Source organism: Astatotilapia calliptera, chromosome 6, assembly GCF_900246225.1.
Source record: "Astatotilapia calliptera chromosome 6, fAstCal1.2, whole genome shotgun sequence".
Classification (NCBI taxonomy): Eukaryota; Metazoa; Chordata; class Actinopteri; order Cichliformes; family Cichlidae; genus Astatotilapia; species Astatotilapia calliptera.
In genome coordinates this window covers 36169441-36189534 of record NC_039307.1, presented here as the reverse complement: position 1 = coordinate 36189534, position 20094 = coordinate 36169441, and the positions used below count along the sequence as shown (strand labels likewise).

At 42.3% G+C, this 20094-nt stretch overlaps 2 protein-coding genes across 2 annotated transcripts in view; both read right to left on the bottom strand.

Annotated features, from left to right (window-relative positions):
- Window positions 1-352: 352 nt before the first annotated feature.
- Window positions 353-20094, bottom strand: part of LOC113024700 (B-cell receptor CD22-like) — a 36184-nt gene continuing 16442 nt past the window's right edge. Inside the window, exons 7-12 of the mRNA XM_026171978.1 lie at window positions 4429-4689; window positions 2980-3240; window positions 1709-1969; window positions 1533-1620; window positions 1355-1412; window positions 353-1226 (exon numbers count right to left, since the gene is read on the bottom strand). Of these exons, the coding sequence (XP_026027763.1) occupies window positions 1122-1226; window positions 1355-1412; window positions 1533-1620; window positions 1709-1969; window positions 2980-3240; window positions 4429-4689 (1034 nt within the window). The 3' untranslated portion in view covers window positions 353-1121. The remainder of the gene's footprint in view (window positions 1227-1354; window positions 1413-1532; window positions 1621-1708; window positions 1970-2979; window positions 3241-4428; window positions 4690-20094) is intronic.
- Window positions 13978-18454, bottom strand: LOC113024693 (uncharacterized). Its single transcript, XM_026171965.1, has 2 exons — window positions 14358-18454; window positions 13978-14110 (listed from the first exon to the last, which is right to left on the bottom strand). Exon 1 carries the CDS (start codon window positions 18109-18111, stop codon window positions 14662-14664), a length of 3450 nt encoding a protein of 1149 aa, XP_026027750.1. The 5' UTR covers window positions 18112-18454; the 3' UTR covers window positions 13978-14110; window positions 14358-14661.

Sequence of the window (20094 nt, the reverse complement as noted above, 5' to 3'; positions counted from 1 at the left end):
GAACAAGAAATATAAAGAAACACAAAACACTAAGTCGTCAGACTCAGGACCATGACAAAAATAGCTGAGAACTGAAAAAAAAGAAACAGCACTGGTGACAGTGTTGAGATGTGAGGAGACAGGAGCTTCATCTTAATATTATTTCTTTGGAACCATTTTTATTTTACATGTTTAGCCCTGTTTAATATATCAAAGATATATCAGAGATTTTATTCAAGAAGTGCTTATGGAGGAAATATACAAATATATGTGATTTAATGCAAATAGAGTGATCAGATAAACATCAGAGCTGGATGACTATACCTGCTACAGCATTAGGTTATCACCTCTCTTCTGATTGACATCAACTATTTTATGCAACAAATGTATATGAATTTATAATTTACATCTGCACAAAGCCTCGCTGGTTTCAAAAATGTACATAGCACACAGTGTCTCTGGATAAATTAATCTTTCTGTTGACAAAACAGAAGGATTCAGAAGAAAAAAATACATGTAAACTGTATTTGTCTTTAATATAGGAGAATGCAATCTGAAAATAAACGTTAGAACAATCTAAAGCTAAATTGAAAAAAAGAAAACTTTCTACAAACCTTCACCCTGCATTTAGAGAAAACCGAAATGATGCTACAACTTCAGTTGAAGAAGTTGCTGTTGTTTACAAGGAGGGGAGATACATGGTGTGAGTTTGATGTAAAAAAGACTTTACATTTTGTATTTACAAAAACATCAGAAGTATACAACAGAAGGCTGAAACTGTTTCCCACAGTTTATCTCACAGTTTAACAGCAAACAAAAGCTCACTGATCTAAAGGGCAAATAAAGTAGAAAGCAAAACGTCTTACAAATATCTCATTAGCTCTGTGAAGCATCACATCATCATGCGGTAGCAATAAAATTAATACAAAATTTGTTTTGAAATGTGTTGCTAAATTTAAGAAAAAGAAAAAAGCTTAAGTTTAATGTGTCCACTTCATTCCCGCCTCACCTCAGTCTCCTGTACTACTTTAGGGATGACAATTCTCTCTTTAAATCATTTTTAATCTGGTTCAACAAGTAAATAATATTTACGAGGTACATGGATTTCAGTTCATTATGTTTCTTCCATGCAGGACTCTCAGCTAGTTGGACTTCACTCCAGATCTTCCTGCACCTTCTTGTCTGTCTGTGCTTGCTGCGAAGGCCTTTAAGGCTGAAAGGTTCTCATAAACAGAATGAGAATCTAACTGATGGAGAGACATTAAAATAATGATAAGACTAAAAGAGCTTCTTTAAACATATATTGCATTGTGGTAAAATTATTACTGGCTCTAATTCATATTGCAAAAACTGTCTGTTGTGTAGCACTTCTTACCTGGATCATATCAGCAGGTCCACCTGCTCCAGTATGTAAGTTTGCCTGTTTCTTCTTCCTGGATAAATTCCAATAACAAATCAATTTTTATTGAAACTGAATCAGCAGCTTTAAAGATAAAGTTGGGGGGAAAAGAAAAGTAATGGAACTGATGATTTTATATATACATATATATTACCTTATCTGTATACTCAACAAAAACAAAGGAATCAGCATCAGAACCACCAGACTCAACCTGATGATATTCGCGATTATTACTGATTTCACTAAAAAGAAGACAAACAAACAGGATGCAAGTCTGAGTTGCACATCTAGTTTCACAGATCATTCAACTGTGAGGAGCATCAAACTGACCTGCCACAACATCCAGCTGTAAGATGGAGTTCTGATATCCTCTTGAGTTCTGGGCAACACAGTAATAACTCCCACTGTGTTCAGGTTGGATGTCAGTGATGGTGAAGTTCTGTCCTGATGCCTTTGGTGACTCATCATCCTCCTTGTACCAGGTGTAATTAGCTGCTGGGTTAGCATCACTGCTACAGGTCAGAGTGACTGAACTGCCCTCCACTATCTCAGCAGAGGGACTCACTGACACAGAGGGAAGTCTCGGAGGATCTAGTAAACAGTAAATTAAACACTATGTAAATTTATATTCAAATTCTGTTAAGATTCTTAAAAAGTATTTTGAACGTTTAGACTGACAAAAAACACTCACATTGTACATCCACTGATAGAGAGGTAGAGTTGGCCTCTCCATGCACATTCTCAGACTTGCAGGAATAATCCCCACTGTCCTCCAATCTGATGGCGATAAAGTGATAAACACCCTGTTGTCCTACTGACAGTACTTTGTTGTCTTTGTACCAGGTGTAATTAGCTGCTGGGTTAGCATCACTGCTGCAGATCAGATTTACAGGGCTGCCTTCCACTATCTCATCAGAGGGACTCACTGATAGAGACAGAAACTTTGGAGCATCTGAAAGAGAAGGTAAAGACACAGAGAGTTTGCCTGTCCATTGATGACTTAAGCATGTTCATGTAGTGTGATCGTTGGATTAGGTAATTGGATTTACATAATCCTTTGGTTGCCAATCAGGTCTCTCTCGTGACATGTAAGAGTCTAATTTCTGTCCTTCAACCACTCAAATCAATACAAAGGATGTAAATATAGGAAAGTCTTCTACTTATCATTCTGAAAGTCAAATGAAACCAAACCCAACCAAAAGAAACCTACAGATTCAACCAGAATCACAAAAAATATGTTCAAAGCAGAAACAAATCTGTGCTGTTGTGGAGGGTTTTGTGGCATTCAGACAATTACAGTACCACCCATCCATCCATCCATCCATCCATCCATCCATCCTCTTATCTTTGTAAGGGTCACGGAGGGGCTGGAGCCTATGCCAGCTGCCATAGGGCAGGAGGCAGGTGTTGCAGGGACAGACAGATAGCCATTCACACTCACAATCACACCTATGGACAATTTAGAATGACCAGACCCAACCCCACTAACTGCATGTCTTACTGATGGTTTACATCTCAGGGATGTATATCCAGAAGCCATTTGGAATCCAGAGTGCTTTACTGAAGCTGCACAGTGAACAACTAGCCATGTTTTTACTTACATTTTACATCAAGAAGTTTGTTCCTAGACGTCTTCATCCCCAGCTTGTTTCTGGCTTTACAGTAATACACTCCAGAGTCAGAGGACTGAATGGAGCTGAACCCAAGCTGGAAGCTCTCACTGAGAGGTTTGCGATCATTGTTCTTGTACCAGGTGTAGTTAGCTGCTGGGTTAGCATCACTGCTACAGGTCAGAGTCACTGAACTGCCCTCCACTATCTCAGCAAAGGGACTCACTGACACAGAGGGAAGCTTTGGAGCATCTGGAGGAGGAAACATGAACATATTTAATGTTTAATTACACATTATGATTGAGTTTTCATAGTAGAAGATAAAACTACATGCCCCGCCCAATAACACTACAGCTCACATTAAACAAACACTCATGGGTCATTCTTTAATGCTTTCTTTAGACCAAAGATGGTCTGAATCTCCTGATTTATGAGCCCCAGAGTTAGGTTTGAAAATGGGTCTGACGATTTTATCCAGCAGTGAATATATCATTCGCTAACACGTGGAGATCAGGCACATTACTATGAAAAAGTATTTGCCCCCTTACAGATTTCTTTTTAAAAATGTTACTAATTTATCACACCTCTAGAACTTTTGAATAAAGATATCACTTGAATCGATAGCTGGATAGCTTTTAAACCCTAACCTAAACCAGGGGTGGGCAACTCCAGGCCTCGAGGACCAGTGTCCTGCATGTTTTAATTGTAGTCTTGATCTAACACAGCTGATTCAGATGGTTAAAGGGTTAAATGAAATGAAATCAATTAAAACACTATTTAAAAGCTGCATTTTGCATTCGTCTAATGGTAAAATGTGTTTGATGACCACAAACAAACAAGTGGCAAAAATGCAAAATAAGAAATCAAGGAGGCAGATATTTTACATAAATATTACAAGCAGCAAATCCAAACTCTGTCACATGTGCTCAGTGTGAATTCTCGTCAGGTCTCATCACCAGTGGTGGACCTGCCAGTTCTGGTGTTATCTTATTAAAGCCAGTGCATCTGCACAGTGCTAGGCTGTGATTACAAGTCTGACTAAAGGATTTCCTACTCCACCCTGATGCAGTCTGTTTCTGACAGTTTGTCCATTAACATAAACATGCACGTGAGTATTTCACTCAGGTTCATTTTATAGCTCTCTGGCAATGTTGGTCCTCTTCCTCCAGACACTCTTTGATGCTCTTTTATCACCTTCATCTCATGCATCCATCAGATACGAGAACACTAACATGAAGGATTCACAGAGGTTGCTTTTTCCTAAATGTACCAAAGTCCCTGCAGTTTGACTTTGGGTTAATTGAGCAGTACATGTCTTTAAGCCAATAGAATAAAGTGAATAAAATAATAATCTACTGAAGCTACTGAATGAACTACAGTACCAGAATATCAATATATGAAGAAATGTATTTTTTAAAATATTAATGGTCTTTTACACACAATTCACAATGATGATGTTGTGTCCAGTCCTTTTTGTCCCCAGGTCGTTTACAGCTGTGCAGTAATACTCTCCAGCATCAGAAGACTGAATGGAGCTGAAGATGAGCTGGGAGTCTTTACTGAGAGGTTTCTGATCATCCTCCTTGTACCAGGTGTAATTAGCTGCTGGCTTAGCATCACTGCTACAGGTCAGAGTCACAGAGCTGCCCTCCACTATCTCACCCGAGAGAGTCACTGACACAGAGTGGCGTATTGGAGCATCTGGAGGAAGAAAAAACCCATAAACATGTGTAATGCAACAGTTACAGATACATAGAAACATCAATGTTAATTTTTTTTTTACCTGTAACAAGCAAAGTGACTCCAGGAGAGCCAGTATAACGTCCACTACGATAGTTTGTCTCAAACCTGAACTTGTATTGAGCTGAGTCGCTCTCTCTCAGGTCTGTGATTCTCAGAGTGCTGTTGTTCCGAAAAAAATAATACTCCACTCGAGCGTCATAGTTTGGATCAGTTTTTAGATCCACAGGTACATCTTGTTGCAATTTAGTAAACCATAATCTTTTCTGAACTTCAATAGTTTCATTATTTATTCTGGGTGGGTATGTGTAGGTGCAGCGTATCTCCACCGATGATCCTTTTACAGCACAGATCTGAGTAGAAGTGTAAGTCACTCCCCAGCCATTCTGACTCTGTACCACTGTAACACAGAGCACATCAGAAAACACAATAACACATGTGCTATTGTATCTGGAGTAAATGAATTTGTTTTAGTGCAATGACAGCAGAATTCCAAAATGGTTTTGCATCGGTTGATCAACATTTTGTGTTATTATATCACTGACTCACTTGTCATTTCAACCACCTGTTTGTTTTCAGAGCAAAAAGATCAAATGGTCTTATCTGTAGACATACAGTACCTGACACAGAAAGCAGCACGATAAAAACTCCTCTGAGTGCTGCAGTTAAACTCATAGCCGCTCCTGTCATCTGTCTGTGTGACTTCAGAGAAGAAAAGAAATGTTAGCAGGTAAATAATGTATCCAGGAATTAGACACATCAAAAAACAATTCTCACTCTGTCTCTTAAGATGCCTTTCTGATGTGGTCTGCAGGCAGAAAACTGAGTTCAGGTTAGTAAAAGCGCCCTTCCTTCCTTTTCACACCTCTAATACACGCAGTGATGCAAATGTGTCAGTTTTTCATTGTCACAATTCAATCCTAATTTATAATATGTGTGAGAACATAATAAAAGTTCATGTGTCTGGTTTGTTAGGAGTAAACTAATAATAAAACAGCTTTTTAAAAATTATTATTTATTTTGTGTTTTCTGTTTTTTTGCACTCAGATACCTTTGTGGGTTTCTGCTCTCTAAGTCACTAATAAAAGCCACAACACGCAGCGACTGGCACCCACCATCACATCCGGTTTAGTTGAGTTATTTTTTTACTTTGAACAACCAACACTGCAGAAATGCATGTGACCAAAACAATTCAGTAAAACCATACAGCCTGTGTGTGGGCTTCCTCTTCTGTCTTTATTTTAAGACAATTTATGTCTTTAAAAGACTTTTTACAGTAGCTCTCTTTAGAAGGCTTCACTGAGAGGTCTGAGAGGGTCATGCTGTTCTGTAATGCATGAGGGTTAAAACTACTCATAAGCATAAGATGTATAAATGGATCTTGTAGCTATATGCCACAGTGGCTGATGAAGAGGTGATCATTGTGATCAACATATCACAAAAAGGTTAATTTGAGAAAATCTAAATTAGCTGTATGTAAGCGGCAATACATGAAAAACCACAGGACCCATCATACAAGCTGGTTTAGAGGTGATTCTTACAAAAAAACATGTCTATGCAAACTCCCAAACCCTAACAACACAACTGCTTTAAGAATTAAACTTTTATCCCACCAGATTTTAATACTTACAGTTAAAATTGTACTCCTCTCTCACTTTATCTCTCACTTCGACCGCCATTGTTACAAGAACAAAATTCTCCAGTATGGATCGCAATGAATCCTGGGATAGGGTGGGCCATAAAGGATACACCCAAACCATCCTTCAAATCCAGGGAAATGGTGGATGCATTTGTGGGCCGCATTTGGATCAGCCTTCGAATTTGGGCAGCCTTCATCACCTGACTGTGATTTAATCAGCCTACAAATGCAGTTTCTGAAGGATGCCTCTGAATTTGGACACAGCCACTGTGGAACCATCCTTTCTTCTACTCAGCAGCGTACCAAGATCCTGCGTGATGAACCAAAGATTTTGAATTTTCATTTATTAGTCCATAATACCTTCTTCCAGTCTTCAGTAGTCCAATGTGTTATCCCAGGCAAGCCTCTTAGGTAGAGCAGGTCATTTGACAATGAGAAGGTTGTTTTTGATTGACTGGCTTCTCCAGTCTGCATGCCAAAGTATCCTTGGGCATGATACTGAACGTCAGGTTACTCCCTGATGTCTTTACAGCGGGGTGGCTGTAGCTCAGGTGGCAGAGCAGGTCAGCCACTAATCAGAATGGTCGGTGGTTCGATCCCAGGCTGCCTCCTGGCGGCATGCCAAATATCCTTGGGCAAGATACTAACTCTGTGTTTGCCTACTGGTGGTGGTCAGAGGGCCCGGTGGCACCAGTGTCCGGCAGCCTCGCCTCTGTCAGTGCACCCCAGGGTGGCTGTGGCTACAATGTAGCTTGCCATCGTGAATGTGTGTGTGAATGGGTGAATGACTGAATGTAGTGTGAAGCGCTTTGGGGTCCTTAGGGACTAGAAAAGCGCTATACAAATGCAGGCCATTTATCAGAGCATGAATGTGATTGTTTGATAGAAAACTTGTTTTTCTTATTTTTTATGTCCATCCATCCATTCACTTCCGCTTATCCTTTTCAGGGTCGTGGGGGGCGCTGGAGCCTATCCCAGCTGTCATAGGGCGAGAGGCGGGGTACACCCTGGACAGGTCGCCAGTCTGTCGCAGGGCCAACACACAGGGACAGACAACCATTTGCACTCACATTCCATTCACACATTCACACCTAGTGGCAATTTGGATTATCCAATTAACCTATCCCCACAAGCTGCATGTCTTGTGTTTTTATTATTATTTAGTTTTCTTTATAGAACATTGTAGTGCCTTAGGGAGGGGGGCCACTAACCCAAAGTCTCATGGGACGTTCATGCAGACATTCATGAGTAGAGTCACAGTGTTAATAAGAGCTATTTCAGTTATCCTGTGTGCATTTATCATTGCTATTGTTAATTTGTCATGTGAATTGCAGCTATTTGTTTAGTACTGAGTAATGGCCATCATGACTGAGACTGCTGTGCCATTTAATGATCTGTGGTCACTGTTGCTGATTGGGGGTGTTATGCTAATAGAGCTGCATTCCTGTAGTTGAGCAGTTAATGAAACAGCAGGACTGCAAATAAAGATTGAGATATCTGTTTACTCACCACAATAACTTTATTATTTTTATTGTATGATGATCACCTGTAGCAGCAGGCGCTTCAGTTCACAATGCAACAGATCACTAGTATGATAATGGTACTATAAACTGTGCGCGTGGTTTTCAAATGTGGATCAAAGAGCAAAGAGCTGCATCAACAAGGGAGCTTAAAAGAGGCTGAAACTGTTGTGTTGGTGATAAACATCAGATATTTATCACCAACTCAACAGTACAGATTAAATCAGGAAGTTCATTTTTTCTTGTATTGGCTCATTGTGCGCATGAAAGCTGTGAAGAGGAAGTAAGCTGACATATTTCAGAAGTGTGATTTCTGTCTTTTGCCTGCACACCAGAGCGTAAACGACTCTTTAGAGATGATGATCATCCCTTCACCTTTGAAATGGTAAATGGCCTGTATTTGTATAGCGCTTTACTTAGACCCTAAGGACCCCAAAGCACTTTACACATTCAGTAATCAACCTATTCACACACAGGTGATGGCAAGCTACATTGGAGCCACCCTGGGGCGCACTGACATAGGTGAGGCTGCAGGACACTGGCGCCACGACCACCACCAGTAGGCAACGGGTGAAGTGTCTTGCCCAAGGATACGACGACCGAGACGGTCGTTGTATCGAACGGGGCTCGAACTGACAACTTTCCGATTACAATACGAACTCCCAAAAATCTTGAGCCACGATCGCCCAAAGTAGAATTGTTTATTAGTGTGTACATGTGGTCACATTATTTACTTGCTGCCATGTTTTACTGCTTCTGAAGTCACATAGACAGATGACCGGAGCATTATGAGTTTAACTGAGTGCAGTGGGAGGATTTGTTTTGGTCCTTCTCTCTGTATCGAGTGCAGTATGTCTGCATTTAGCTTCAGAAATGAAGGAAATGTGGACAGTTTAATTAATTTTATGAACATGCACCAGAGGTGACATTTTTGTTACCTATTCCGTTGCTGTAAATAGTTTGTCACGCCTTAAGTCTATTATTGGTTTCCTGTGGTTTTCACACTGACAAAAACTCAACATGAACCTGACTGCAGTGTGATCAGAGTGGAAACTAACAAATGCATTAACAGTCTGTTCCTGTTCTACTTATTAAACTGCATCACAGGATAATTATTGTTATCTACAAGCACCAGGTTCCGTATGGACATATTTCTGTTTGATAGCACACACCGATAACTCAGACTTACCAAACACATCAGTACAGTGAGAGTTATTATTGTGAAGCCAAGAACAGCAGAAGATGTCATTACTGCACCCTACATCTGTTTGCTTTAGCAGGTGAGCCATAAACTCTCAGGATCTGATCAAATCATTATAAATATTCACACACTTTTTGTAACTGTGTTAAGAAAAGAAACTCCATTATATCGTATGTTGATAGAATAGAATAGAATAGAATAGAAATAGAATGTCACGTACAAGTACAAGGCAAAGAATTGCAGTTTGCATCCAGCCAGAAGGTGCTTTAGCCATGATATAGATATATTACAGAAATTATAGGTATGAAGGTACAAAATATGGGTCTATTATGGGTATGTTACAATGTACACGGTATGAAGTATGTTATGAATATGCTATGACTATAAGTATGTACAGGCTGTAGTGAGTGTTCAAGCTATATACAGGCTATGAACAGCATATAAATATGAAAACTATACAGAAATATGAACTATGCAAGTCATAAACTGTTCTAAAAAGTTGTAGAAGTATAATTATCGTATTGTACAGAATGATTGTTGATACAGCATTTACAGTAGTGCAGTTGATGGCACCAAACACATAAATGATCACTCTATAAATTAATCTCTTAACCTAATCTTTCTGCTTGGACGTATCTCCTGTTTGTTTCCTGTATGGAAACCTGTACTAATGATCAATATCATCAGACTGACTCTGGTGGTCCTGAAGCTGATTCTTCTAGAACCCTACACCTCTTCTCGCAGTCTGAGATCTTCTAGGCAAAGGCTGTTAATGGTCCCACAAACTCATTTTTCTGATTTCTGTTTTTACACCGCGTTCCAAATTATTATGCAGATGATATTTTTCTCTGATTTCCCTAAATATTTGATGCAAATGACAGTCAGCATAATATTTGAGTATAATTCAAATCTCCAAAAGTTGATTCTGTTCATCTGAACGTAGCGTTTTGTGGGAGAAACGTTTCGTCACTCATCCGAGTGACTTCTTCAGTCTCAGCTGACTGCAGGTTTCCCCAAATCTTATAAACAGTTGTTGCGTTCTTAGTCTAGGCGAGTATTGAATGCAACAAGAAGTTGGCCCACTCCCACTCCACCAAAGCAAGAACACAAACAACAATGTCTTTTTAAAGTGCTAAGCAGCCATTTATTTTCTTCAGCAGTGAGCAGTGCCAAAAATAACAAACAAAACTCCCTAATGGTCCCTATGCTTTCCTATACAAATGAAAACCAAACAAAAGACAATTCACTTACCTAACTTTCTAAATGAAAAACGAGAAAACTCAATCAACAAAAATGGCTTCTCACACCTAGGCTGCTGCAGTAAAGAATATATACAAGCTTCCACCTTCAACTGCTGCTTTTTTAACTCCACTTCCTTTATGCGCAGCTTTAACTGCAGCTCTTCCGCAGAAGGGCCAGGTTGAGAAGGGAGATTTTTCAGTGGGGCAGGAATACCAGCAACAGCTCCCAGCTTGACGCCCTCTGCAGGACCTGGCTCACCAAACAATCCCCTTTCATGCAGTTTAATACACAGGAGCTCTTTAAGCTCTTTTTTCTTTGCATTCAATGGCACAGTCACATCTAAGAAATTGGCAATAAGAATGAGGTCATCCTTTTTACATCTGTCCAACTTTTCTTCAGTTGGGCCTAAAGTGAAATCCTCCAATTTAAATTCCATACTCCCACACAAGAAAAAACTGCCAACCAGAAAAAGCAGAGCTAACCCAGAACACAGGTAACCCACCTGCAACAACGGCAATGAACAAAGAACGAAAGAGCCCACTCACCAAAAGACCCAACAAGAAAAAAGGAAAAGAATGGACAAGCCCCCAATTTATGTTACGTTCTTAGTCTAGGCGAGTATTGAACCCACTGGCCCACTCCCGCTCCACCAAAGCAAGAACACAAACAACAATATCTTTTTAAAGTGCTAAGCAGCCATTTATTTTCTTCAGCAGTGAGCAGTGCCAAAAATAACAAACAAAACTCCCTAATGGTCCCTATGCTTTCCTATACAAATGAAAACCAAACAAAAGACAATTCACTTACCTAACTTTCTAAATGAAAAACGAGAAAACTCAAACAAAAATGGCTTCTCACGCCTACTAGGCTGCTGCAGTAAAGAATATATACAAGGTGAACAAAATACACGATTGCTACTTGACAAAACTATTTACAGCTATTTACAAAATTGAGGTACTAATGCCACACACACACAAGGTTATACCTGCAGATCAGTTTGGTAAAGACACTCTACACAGCAACGAATCAGAAACACAGGTTCTTTGTTGGATGGTGGAGGTTAGGAGAGAGGGGGCCAGGTGGCTGTCATCCGGTAGTTAAGTACTGGAGTTGATTAGCCAATTATCCAATCCCAGGACAGGAAGAGACTCCACCCAACTACTCAGCAGGCACGCCCAGGTGTCCACCTCCTAAGAGAGAGGGGAAAAAACCCACAGCCATCCTCTGGTGGGAGGAGTCACACATAAAACAAACACTGCCAACATTAGATCATAACATTTCCCCCCACCCAAAAATCAAACATTTAACCCCAAATGAAATGTTTGATTCATGACCTAGAGAGGGTATCAGCCATGACGTTCTCTAAGCCCTTTTTGTACCGGATTTCAATGTTGAAGTCCTGAGGAGTAAGGACCAGCACATAAGGCGCTGGTTGTTGTTCTGCATTCGAGTTAGGAACTTGAGAGGCTTGTGGTCAGAGAACACGACGGTTGGAACTGGACTGGACCCAAGGTACACTTCAAAGTGCTGCAGGCTCGCAATAAGGCTAAGGCTTCATTTTCAATCGTGCTGTAATGCAATTGGTGTTTTAGGAATTTTTTGGAAAAGAAACAGACCGGATGTTTAATGCCATTTTCATCCTCCTGCAAAAGCACTGCACCAGCCCCCATAACCTGCCATGCCTAGAAAACGCCGCAGCTCCCAACGCATCTGCGGAGCTGGGAAGTTTAATATTGCCTGCACTTTCACAGCAACAGGGAGGACTTGACCCTGTCCTACTTGTTTCACTAGGTAGGTTACAACAGCCTTTCCAAAATCACACTTAGCCAAGTTTAGTGTCAGAGAGGCATCATGCAAACGGTCAAATATTTCACTGAGAGTTTTGAGGTGTTCAGTCCAGGTAGATGAATAGGCCACTATAGCATCCAGATACACTTTGCCGTTTATGACACCATGTAACTCAGTGTTCATCAGTCGTTGGAATGTGACAGGAGCATTTCTTAACCCGAACAGCATGACGGTGTATTGCAAAAAATGATCGGGTGTAACAAAGGCACTGATTTCTGATGCGCGTTTGGTTAATGGGACTTGCCAGTATCCTTTTAGGAGGTCAAGTTTGGTCACAAAGTTTGCCAAGCCCACACGATGGATCAGGTCATCCATGCGTGGGAGTGGAAAAGAGTGGTTTTGTAGCAGCATTTACCTTTCGGTAATCGTTACAGAAACGGGAGGTTTGATCGGGTTTTGGAACGAGTAATGATGGTGAGCTCCAAGAACTATTACTGGGAAGGGCAAAACCATGGTCAAGAAGATACTGGACTTCTTGCTGCATTACGGCACGCTTAGTGGGATTTACTCTGTAGGCATGTTGCTTTATTGGTTTGTGATCACCCATGTCGATATCATGACTTAGCACGTGTGTTTGAGTGGGGATATCACCAAAAAGAGTTGGGTAATTGTTAATGAGCTCTCGGACATCAGATTTGGCAGGATCAGACAGATGTGCTAAATAGACATCTAAGTCAGCCAAAATTTCAGAGTTCCTCAGACGTGCACCGGAAACAGAGCTGTGCCTGTCATCCAACCCATCATCCCAGGGACTATATAAGGGTCGAGAGACAGACACTGACACAATAGGTGACACAGCAGGCAACGGACCAGAGCGTTCACGACCAACATACTCCTTCAGCATGTTGATGTGACAGACGCGACTTTTCTTCTTACGGTCAGGGGTTAACACGACGTAATCGGTTTCACTCAGTTTACGCTCAATGACATACGGACCGGAAAACTTTTCCTGCAGGGGAGAACCAACGACAGGCAAGAAAACCAACACACGATCACCTGACTGGAACATCCATGCTACTGACTTTTTATCAAAATGGGTTTTCATTCTGACCTGAGCCTTTGCTAGCGCATCACGAGCAAAATTGCAGGCATTATCCAGCCTCTCTCTAAACGAACTAACATAGTCCAGAATGTTTTCTCTGGGACGATGCCTATCTGAGAGAAATTTCACTTTCAAAAGACGTAGCGGACCACGCACAGTGTGGCCAAAAACAAAGTAGTGATGGCCCGCTTGAAGCTGAAGCTCCGGTGTGTGTGTTAAAAAAATCAACACACTGCTTCAGAAGCACTGTGTCGAAGCTTGATTCGTTTGGCCAGAGCCACGTGATCAGTGACGTCCGAAGCTTCACTTAGAACCTAACTGCTTCGGTGTCTGATTCAATGGTTTATAAGGAAATGAATCATTTGCGGGATTTGTGGAGTGTTTTGATGGTGACAGATAGCGAACCACTGATCATTTCACTGAGAGATTTGGAGTCAGCGAGGAATAGGAGGTTCTGTTGTGTGGGAGAATTTTGAGTTGATTTTGGTGAATCTGGTGGGTTTTCCAGCTTTTTGTTCTGGCTGTTTGCTTTTGTTTTGTGCGTGTTTATTTTATCTGAAAACGGGAAAAAGGTAAAATGTCAAAAATCTGCTTCCATAATATAAATATCATTAAATAACTTTAGAAAAACTTCCACTTGACTCTTTACATGTAATGTTGTAAAAATATATATTTTATTGTTTAATTAATCTTAAACTGCTAGTCTGCCAAATGTGCAGCAATTGAATTTATTTATTCTCTTTATCTGATTGTTCTGTCCTTATTGTGCGTCCCTTTGCCCAACTTGACAGACAGCTAACGGTTTCAATGAACATTGGAGGCGGAAGTAAGTTTAAGGCTTTTTACTTCGTCAGTAGTTCAATGATTGACATCCTTTTCTTCCCGTAAAACTAAAAACAAACACAAAGTAAATGTCACAAGATGTCTTTTCCTCTTTACACACACTTCTAGGATATGAACTATACTGTTATATAGTATGTGTAATCAACAGCGACTCAGTATTGATCACAATACAACTTAGCGAGTTTAGCTTCCTCAAAGATAAACATAGCAGATGAAATAACTGGTTTCTAAACAAATCTATGTAATAGAAATGCACCAAATAAACTTGTAAACATGTTATACATTAATACTCACAAGCAATAACTCTCCAAGGCAGAAACGTTTTAAAGAGCAACAACATATCCTGCAGGCTAACAAGCGACCAGCTTCCTGTTTCTTCTACCCACAGGAACACAGAAAAACCCCACCAAAATAAAAGCAGGTGAGAATTCCCATTATGACCAGCAGAGGGTGCTGAAGAGAAAGAACCTATGCATGCCATAACACTCCCCGTCTGGTATTGTAAAATACCATTATGAACCAACTGAAACATCATAAACTGCAAGATTTTACAGATTATATCTGAATACAATGTTTACCATCATGACACACATACTTCTCAGTCCTTTGGGGACATCAATAACACTGTCTCTGACACAGGTCTCAGGTAAGTATTAATAGTTCCATTTCTCGAGACCCTCACTTCAATCTTCCTGACCCTGCCATCCTTATCCGGGAAGATCTGGTTGACAAGTCCCATTGGCCATTCATTCCGCCTCGCTTGTGCGTCTTTGATGAGCACCAAATCTCCCACCTTGAGGTTTGTATGGTTACGTTGCCACTTGTTCCGGCTTTGCAGTGTCCCTAAGTACTCCCGTCTCCATCTGGTCCAAAATGTGTTTGCAAGGTGTTGAACTTGCCTCCACTGCTGTCGATGGAGATCCTTCTCAATAAAACTTCCCGGAGGGGGAAGAGGAGTGCACACCTTCTGAGTGAGAAGCATGGAAGGTGTCAACAGGAAGGGTGTGTCAGGATCTGTTGTGATAGGAGACAAAGGTCTAGCATTAATGATGGCTGTTACCTCTGCCATTAGAGTAGAAAGCACCTCATGTGTCAAGTGAGAGTGCGGGGTTTGGAGAAGCATTGCATCCAGGATACGTCGGGACAATCCTATCATACGTTCCCAGCTTCCTCCCATATGAGAAGAGTGAGGTGGATTAAAGATCCAGGTGCATCCCTCTTCTCCCAGGTATGTTTTAATGCTTGACACGTCGGGATCTGTCAGTGTGAAACCTAGCTCCCGGCAAGCACCAACGAAATTAGTCCCACAATCGGATCGAATCTGCTTAACAGGCCCTCTCAAACTGAGGAATCGACGCAGGGAATTGATGAAACTTGATGCGTCCATCGACTCAATCAGTTCAATGTGCACAGCACGTGTGCTAAGACACGTAAAAAGAACAGCCCACCTTCTGCTATTTGCCTGGCCTCCTCTTGTGCGCCTTGTGACCACAGACCAAGGGCCAAATACATCCAAACCCACGAAGGTGAAAGGAGGTTCGGTGCTGATACGATCAGAAGGCAGATCTGCCATTCTTTGCTCAGTTGCTTTCTTCCTAAGTCTGTTGCAGGTGATACAGTTGTGGATAATCTGTTTGATTAGCCTCCTTGCTCCTGTAATCCAATATCCAGCAGTACGGACTGCACCTTCTGTGAACACCCGTCCCTGATGCATTACTCGCTGGTGATGGTGTTCTACTATCAACTTGGCAACATGGCTACCACCTGGAATAATGAGAGGATGTTTCTCCTTGTAGTCGATGTTGGCGTGTTTGAGCCTTCCACCTATCCTCAAGAGTCCTTCATCATCACAGTAGGGACTGAGTTTTTGTAAAGAGCTCTGTTTTGGTATGTCTTTACCATTAGCAATACAGGCAAGTTCCTCCTCAAACATTTCCTTCTGCACACTTTTGATGATGACAATCTCAGCCTTTGTCAGTTCCTCTGCTGTGCGAGACTGTTTGCAATGATGCCATGAACTGCAAGAGGGACCTTCATCTTTGCTCTTGAAGACCTTTGCAATATGAATGAGCAAGCTAAGGGCCTTGAGGAGTTTCTTCAAAGAGGAAAAACGTCTGAACCTTTGCGATCCAAGCAGAGACCCATCATTACTCGTGTGAGTGACAAAGCTGTGTATTTCATCATCCAACTCGGGGTCCACAAGGTCATAGGTTTCAGCTTCTCTTGTAACACTAGCTTGTAACAAGAAGGCAGGTCCTTTAAGCCAGGCACTGTCACCAAGCATGGCGGCAGGCACCGAGCGTGTGCCTATGTCAGCAGGGTTAGAGCTCGTAGGGACATAGTGCCATTGTTTTGGTTCTGAAATCCTCCTGATTCGCTGCACCCTGTTGCCAACATATACATAGAACCTCTTCGTCTGGTTGCTTATATAGCCTAAAACCACACGACTGTCTGTGTAGAATTCAACTGCCTCAAGATTTAGGTCCAGTTCACTTGTGATGACTTCAGCAAGCTCTGCAGCTAAAACAGCAGCTCCCAATTCCAGTCTTGGAATTGTATGAGCAGATTGTGGGGCCAATTTTGCTTTCCCTAGAACGAAGCCCACCTGATGGTTCTGATTTTCGCCAGTGGTCTTTAGGAAAGCAACTGCTGCAATGGCTTTAGTGGAGGCATCTGAAAAGATGTGTAACTCTTTTCTGATTGCTGTTGACATCGTAGCAGAAGCGTAGGTCCTTGGAATATGTACATTCTTGAGATCGACAAGAGATTCTTTCCATGTATCCCACTCGGCCTCCCTTTCCCTAGGCAGTGGAGTGTCCCAGTCTAGGGCCTCACTTGAAAGTTCTCTCAGCAGCATCTTTCCCTGGATTGTAACCGGTGAAGCAAATCCTAAGGGATCAAAAAGACCATTGATTGTAGCTAAGACACCTCTCTTTGTAAAGGGCTTCACTGTCTCTGCTACTCGAAAGGTAAAGGCGTCTTTCTTTAGGTCCCATATCAGACCAAGACTTCGCTGTGTAGGTGTCACATCAGTCTCCAGATTTAGCTCTTTAAGCCCCTTTGCACGGTCATCTGGAGAAAACGCATCAAGAACCTCAGAGCTGTTTGATGCTATTTTATGCAGGCGAAGGTTAGATGTGGCAAGCATTTCCTGTGCTCTCTTCATTAGATCAATAGCTTCACTGGCTGTGGGCCTTGACATAAGCGCATCATCAACGTAGAACTCCCTCTCAATGAAGCGTCGTGCATCTGATCCGAATTCCTCTTCACCATGAGCTGCTGCACATCGAAGGCCGTATATAGCTACGGATGGTGAGGGGCTGTTGCCAAACACGTGAACCTTCATTTGATACTCACAGATGTCATTGGCAGGATTGTTGTCTTCATGCCAGAGGAAGCGCAAATAGTTTCGATGGTCCTCTCTTACAATGAAACTGTGAAACATCTGTTCAATGTCAGCGGTTACTGCAACAGTTTCACGTCTGAACCGCAACAATACTCCCAATAAGCTATTATTGAGGTCAGGTCCAGAGAGGAGAACATCATTGAGAGAGACGCCATGGCACTTTGCACTTGAGTCAAACACAACCCTGATCTGATCCGGCTTCTGAGGATGGTACACCCCAAACGTAGGTAAGTACCAGCACTCCTTGTCCACCTCAGGTGGAGGAGCCAGTTCAGCATGGTCACGATCAAATATGTTCTGCATGAAAGCAAAGAAATGCCTCTTCATTTCAGGCCTTTTTTCAAGGGTGTGCTGAAGAGAGGATAAGCGTTTGACGGCCTGGTCGCGATTGTTGGGCAGCCACTGGCGAGGTCCCTTAAATGGAAGTGGCGCCACCCAGCTGTTGCTGTCATCTATGAACATCTCTCTCTTCATGACCTCCAGGAACAGTTTGTCTTCAATAGAAAGGCCGATTTTGTTATCGTCCTCGGATGTATCAAAGATGGTGCTTCCAAGAGTGCATGCCTTAACTATAGGTGTTTCGGTGGTAGGGAAGGCTTTACGCTCAGACTTGGACCCATAATTCTCTTTGATATGAACCATATTTGGACATGGTCTGAAATAGGATGGGCGATTGTTCTCAAGCACATTAGTGTGATAGGCATCCACAGCTGCAGGCTTATGAGCATCACCTAAACAGACGTCACCAATGATGACCCATCCCAGGTCCAGTTTCTGTGCATATGGGGCATTGTGAGGACCGTTTCTATGCTGCCTCGCTTTGTGGACACTAAGTAGGTCACGTCCAAGTAAAAGGAGGATCTCAGCTTTGTGATCGAGTGGTGGGATGAGATGGGCTATTGGCCTTAGATGAGCATGTTCTGCTGCCACCTCAGGGGTAGGTATCTCAGCTCTGTTACTCGGAATGTTATTACATTCAATTATTGTCGGCAGCGCGACTGATGTGGCTCCGTCTAGTGACTCCACTACAAAGCCTGTAGCTCTTCTACCCATCATTTCCGTTGTTCCCGCACATGTACGAAGTGTGAATGGAGACTCTGACCCCTCTATGCCATAAACATCAAAAAACTCTGACCTGGCAAGTGACCGATTACTCTGATCATCGAGCACGACATAAGCCTTTGTCACTCGCTCTGGCTGCGCTTTTGGGAAAACCTTTACCAAGCAGATCTTAGAACAGGATCTTCCTCTCTGAGCTTCTCCACATACTTCGGTACAAGTCGATGTTATAGCAGGCTGAGTTGTCTCTTCTGTGCCCTCCCCGCCATGACCAAAGAGAGTTGCAGGAGGTGGTCCTGGATGAAGGGCAGAGATATGATTCCTGCTTTCACATTCTGTACACTTGATTGTTGTGCTACAGTTCTTGGCCATGTGACTAGTGGAAGAACAGCATCTAAAACAGATACCATTGTCCTTGAGGAAGGTCTTACGCTCCTCAATGGGTTTATTGCGAAACCCTCTGCAGCGCTTGAGGGGATGTGGCTTTTTATGAATAGGGCACTGCCTTTCCACATCACAGGTTTGCTCTCTCACGCTGTCTTGGCCAGCTTTCCCCTGTGATATTTCCGTCTTGTGAGCAGAGACCAAACCCTTATAGGTCTTCCTCACTGTAGTATCTGATCTAAAGTGGTCTGTTGTAGATGCTAAGAGCCTGAAGCCTGGATCATTGCGGGCTTGTGCCTCTCTGCAGACAAAGTCACAGAGAAAGGAAAATGGCGGAAAAATGACACTATGGTCAACTTTATACCTAAAACCCTGAGAGAGCCACTTTTTCTGGATATTGTGTGGTAACTTGTCCACAATTGGAGCGACACCACGTGCAGTGTCAAGATAGCTTAGCCCTGGGAGATAACCCTCTGATTTTGCTGCCTCAACCTCTTGCAGCAGGTCACTAAGCTCTCTCAGCTTAACAGGATCTTTGCTACTGACCTTTGGGAAGTTTGTAAGCCTGTCGAACAGTGTTTTTTCAATTATCTCTGGAGAGCCAAAACATTCCTCCAAGCGCTCCCAGGCTTTGTCCAGTCCAACTTCAGGACGACAGACATGCACCGTCTTTATTCTTTTCACATGCCGTGCTGAGTCGTGCCCTAGCCACTTAATAAGGAGGTCCAACTCTTCACTGGGGCTGAGTTTTAGTCCACTGATTGCATTCAGAAAGGAGGATTTCCACGCCCAGTAATTTTCAGGGCAGTCATCAAACTTTGTGAGACCAGCATTAATAAGATCCCTCCGTGCCAAGTACCTTGCTATATCACCCACCTGAGCACTGCCATCTGGTAGGAGTTGAGGTGTGACTCGATCAGGCGACCTTTCCCTTGTGCTCCCTGGTGGGTGCGGTGTTGAGTGGGGATAAATACCAGACTTTGGTTCCTGAGATAGCCCTGATGTTGGAATGGCTTTGTTTCTCATTTTGAACAAGTGAGATTCAACATATGGAGTACCAAAGCTTTGCCTGGGTTGAATCGTGGGCTTCAGCTCATGAACAGTTGACTCTCTATGCTCTTCCTCTGGATTAGCACTCTCGGTTGGCTGTAGATGCTGCTCCACATACTGCCGTGTCCTTTC